General features: G+C 34.0%; 1 protein-coding gene and 1 pseudogene across 1 annotated transcript; both read right to left on the reverse strand.

Annotated features, from left to right (window-relative positions):
* Window positions 1-2222: 2222 nt before the first annotated feature.
* Window positions 2223-2975, reverse strand: LOC114944752 (putative salivary secreted peptide pseudogene; annotated as a pseudogene).
* A 1212-nt stretch (window positions 2976-4187) lies between these two features.
* On the reverse strand, window positions 4188-4935 carry LOC114944751 (putative salivary secreted peptide). The gene has a single exon (XM_029320788.2). The coding sequence runs from the start codon at window positions 4858-4860 to the stop codon at window positions 4459-4461; it is 402 nt and encodes a 133-aa protein (XP_029176621.1). The 5' UTR covers window positions 4861-4935; the 3' UTR covers window positions 4188-4458.
* Between the last annotated feature and the right edge of the window lie 325 nt (window positions 4936-5260).

Genomic DNA, 5260 nt, shown 5'->3' on the forward strand with positions numbered 1-5260 from the left:
TTCATGATTATGAGTCGACGAATTTTATTTTTTTTTAATTGACGATAAAAAAAATGACCCCATTTATGCAGTTAAATAAATATCAAGCATTTGCCTAAAGAAGATTATAACTATCCTCTACACGTCTATACAATATACATATACATGTGTATCATAACATGTACAAAGTATAAACATACTTATCACTGTTTTCATTATGCTAAACACCTGACTACTGTTTGCTTATATGACGGCAACCGTCTTTATCTGTTCGCGAAAAGCATTTCAACTCATTATTCAAAATAAACGTGTAATTTTTTTTACAAAAAAAGTGATGTCAAAAAGATCTGTTTTTTTTTTTGCCCATTTTATAGGGTCAAATTTTGGGACCTCAAATTTCAAACTTTTTTATGCCAAATAGTATTATATCATGAGACATTAATTCCAGAGAAATTTCAAGATGAGCATAGGCACGGTTCTTTAGATATGAAGAAGTGAAAGCTCATTTTGAAATTTTACTAGGATTAATATATTTCATCTAATAGTCCTACTATTTGCTATGAAAAAAAGTTTGAAACTTGAGGTCCCAAAAATGGGCAAAATTTGCCATCAATCTTTACGTAATTTTTCATATAAAATACGCAAATCAATAATTTCTATAAACATTTTTCTTGATAAGTGATCAACGCGCGCGGTTTTCCATAAACAAAATTGCTCGAGTGTTACGCTTATAATCTTGTCCCGGCCTCAATTTTCACATATAAAAATTGCACATGCGTCTGTCTAGTCCACAAATATAATCCCTTCGTATCCTGTCTTCGTTCGTGACAGAACTAGGACAGCGTGACGGTACTCGGTGGTGTGCTCTATACGTTTCGAGTATTCGAAGTAGCTGATAACTTCGCTTATACATCGGAAACAGAGGTTCGTCGAGAGGGTGATTCGCACGCCACCGATTGACGGTGGCCATTAAAATCTATTAAAATCCAATCAATGAGCCGCGAATTACGCCATCTCTTTTCCGCGTGCGTAGTTTTCAGAAACGGAAACTACGGACAAACTAGATATTCCGATGTAGCTCCGCGAGCAACGCGCGGGGAAACACAGAGGGAGGATAGAATAAGTAGGTTAACGAAATGGTCGTTCGCAAGCTTGAAATACCGCCACCAATTTCCAGTGGTCCTCAACTCGATTCGAAGTTCCTCCACTCCCGGGATATCACCGTGTTAGAATGCGCCACGAAGCGACAACAATTTTCCAGTCGGTTGTTCCTACTTCGTGCCGCCATGCATGCATGCGCAAAACGTACTTTGTACGTAAGCCTTGGAAATAGAAGATGTTCCTCCTCGCATCCCCGTATTCCCTCTTCTCTTCAACCCCAAAGTCGCGCGGTTCTTCTTCGGAAACGATCCCCTCGAATCTCCAGCAAGCGGAGATTCCATCTCGAGGAAGCGGAAAGGAGAAAAAAGGGTGGAAATTATCGAGTCTCGGGAAGAAGAGGGCGGATACTTGATTAGCTCATACAAGAAAGACATTCCGCAAGTAGATTCTTCGCGGTCCGTTTTTATTCCGGATCGCTGTCGCGTTTCGCTTCGCAACGCTAATTGCATTATTATCGACACTTGTTCTTCATTTTTTCTTAGCGCTCGCATTCTCACACTTATTCATTATGTCTTGTATCGAGAATACAATCGATAATGGCGAAAATAGTAGAAAGTAATTGAGACGCGTATAATAAAGGTAAATTGTCCAACGTATTTGATCGGCAAACAGAAGAGTGTGAAATTGTTATAATTTCAAGTTAAAGATTACTTTACAAAGGATAAATTTTGCTACATGACGTTTTTTTATATTACATATGTTATTTATCATATACAAAAGTAATTTATGCATATTGTAATTATATAATTTTTTTGAGAGACTATAAGTATTACGACTGGACGTAATAAAACACACTTATTGAGTTGTACAAGAAAAGCAGAGACTTTATTATATATAATACAATAATATAATATTGAGAAGGAAGAGAACTACGCACGATGTCAAACACAATACTGTACTCGTATAATTATATGAGAGAAAAGAACACAAGACTAACTGATTAACGGAACGAACTAACGTACGATGTGAGACAAAGATAAAGAAGCGCAACTGCCGATTTAAGTCACATTTACAGACATTTAGTGAGCAAAAGAACTAAATATAATCATAATAATTTTAGGTATTTGAAAGAAAACATACAATTGCATCAATTATGCTGATATTTATTGGAGTTGAATATACAAAATGTCAAACAATTGAGACCAAAGAGAAGAAAATGAATAACAAAGAATACGCAGAAAAACATTTTAGCGGCAATATCAGTGATATCAGTGTTATAAGAATATATAATTCAGGATATATAAAGTTGACACATAGCAGCCTGCATAATTATTTTACTTTTTCTGTATGTGTGTACGTGCGTGTGTGCGATCGTATTCAAGAAGTATCATACCAATCAAAATATTAGCTGTTTCCACTAAGATTAATGTGCGTAAATATTCACGATATGGCTGATGCTGTTGTTTCTCTGACTCGTGAACCTAAGAGTAACATTGGTAAAGCCGGGTCCACCTTTAAGAAGACTGGCGAAAGCACCTTTGCCATTTGTCATCTGATCAAGCGATTGAATCATAGTGATGCGTTCCCATGACGAGACATTGAAAGTCTGCTCCAGAATGATGACCTTCATCCAGGAAGATGGCTTGAAAATATTTCTCCTAAGTACAAGTCTGTCACCAGGCACTCTGTAGCCGACGATCAGATTATTTGACTTGTTGGCGGCGGCGGCATACTGACCGATGGCACCATCAGTGGGTACGGTGTTTATAGCCAAAAAAACGGCGACTATAAAAGCCAGACCGATTATGTATTTTTGTGCCGACATGTTGGCTTATTCCGTACTCGAAAATCGCGTGATATCACTGCAGGTTACTCGACTTCTGTTAACACAGCGGGCGATCGGCGTTTAAATACTCGCAATAATCGCTTATCGCGAGACTTATCATGATTACATCGTTGATATATCACCGTGTTCTGGGAAGATACACTCTAAAAATTAATTTGATCAATATGATTCACGTCATAATACACATATATGAATGTGTAATATACATACTCTATTAAAAAAAAATTAGGAATTTTTAATATATTGTATAATTTCAATATTATGTACATTATCAATAATTTATATTTTACCTATATACGTAAAGAGAAAAATGTAGAGACTTAATAATTACAAAAAAAATTAATTTAATTTTTTGTCGTATTTGAAACATTTAGAAAATATTGGCATAGACATATACATCGATATTTTTAGTGTATAGTTGCAATAATTATTTTAATTATAGATTTATAATAAATAATATAGATGTGTTTGAAATATTACAAACATGATTTGCACGCACACGTGCACATTTCTATCCTGGTGTGTGATTCATTGGGTAGATTATGCAGAAGTGTTTCAATATAACCAAATAAATATTTTTATCGCTCAAATATTATAAAAGTCTTTTTAAAATCATATCTCAATTATCTTATTCTGTTTTCACAAATAATATCATTCACGATATATACAAGATATTTTATTATAAAATTAATATCTTTTAGATAGGTATAATAATTATTTTTAATAATAAATCATGTTATATATATAAGATATTTGATACAGATTTTATAACAATGAACTTTATAATATATGATCATTGATATTTTAATGTAATAATCGTATAATGTATGTATTATATCTATCCTATCACATGCATACACATTCACATTGTCAGAATATATCTTTTAGACCGATAATAACCGTACATTTAAAACCACTGCACAATATTTGAATTTATCAATGTGTTAAAACATATATTTAAAATATAAATTATATATTTTACATATATTAAATATATATATATATATATATATATATTATATATATAATATTGAGAAAGAACAAAACTACACAGGATGTCAAACACAATACTGTGTGATTATATGAGAGAAGAAAACACAGGACTAACTGGATTAATGAAACGGACTAACGTGCAATGTGAGACAAAGGTAAAGAAACGCTCGCAACTGGCGACTTAAGTGACATCTACAGACATGTAGTGAGCGAAGGAACTAAGTATAATGGTAATAATAAGTTTAGGTATTTGAAAGAAAACATACAATTGCATCAATTATGCTAATATTTATTGGTGTTGAATATACAAAATATCAATCAAGACTAAAAAGAAGAAAATGAATAACAAAGAATATGCAGAGACATTTTAGCAGCAATATCAGTGATATCAGTGTTACAAGAATAAATAATTCAGCATATATAAGGTTGACACATAGCAGCCTGCATAGTCATTTTACTTCTCTTGTATGTGTGTACGTGGATGTGTGCGATCGTATTCAAGAAGCATCATATTAAAGTATTAGCTGTTTCCACTAAGATTAACGTGCGTAAATTTCCATGACGTGGTTGATGCCGTGACCTCTCTGACTCTTGTATCTAATGGTAACATTGAAAAAGCCGGGTCCACCTTTAAGGAGACTGGCAGAAGCACCATTGCCGTTTGTCTTCTGGTCAAGCGATTGAATCATAGTGATGCGTTCCCATGACGACACATTGAAGGTTCTTTCTTCTGTGACGACCCTCATCCAGGAAGATTCCTTGACAATATTCTGCCTGAGTACAAGTCTGTCACCAGGCACTCTGTAGCCGACGATCAGATGATTTGACTTGTTGGCGGCGGCGGCATACTGACTGATGGCACCATTAATGGGTACGGTGTTAATAGCCAAAAAAACGGCGACTATAAAAGCCAGACTGATTATGTATTTTTGTGCCGACATGTTTTGGCTTATTCCGTACTCGAAAATCGCGTGATATCACTGCAGGTAACTCGGTTACTCGAGTTCTGTCGACACAACGGACGATCGGCGCTTAAATACACGCAATAATCGCTTATCGCGAGACTTATCATGATTACACCGTTGATGTATCACCGTGTTCTGGAAAGATACACTCTAAAGGTTATTTTAGTAAATATGATTCACGTCATAATTCACATATGAGTGTATTATAACACATGTTCTATTAAAAAAATTAAGAATACAATTTTTGATATTATATATTGAATAATTTCAATATAATGTACATAAAATATTAATAATTTATATTTTACCTATATGTAAAAAGAAAAATGTAGAGATTTAATAATTACAAAGAAAATTAATTTAATTTTTTGTCGTA

The sequence above is a fragment of the Nylanderia fulva genome, unplaced genomic scaffold, assembly GCF_048542155.1.
Source record: "Nylanderia fulva isolate GAGA-0341 unplaced genomic scaffold, ASM4854215v1 Scaffold24, whole genome shotgun sequence".
NCBI classification, from domain to species: domain Eukaryota; kingdom Metazoa; phylum Arthropoda; class Insecta; order Hymenoptera; family Formicidae; genus Nylanderia; species Nylanderia fulva.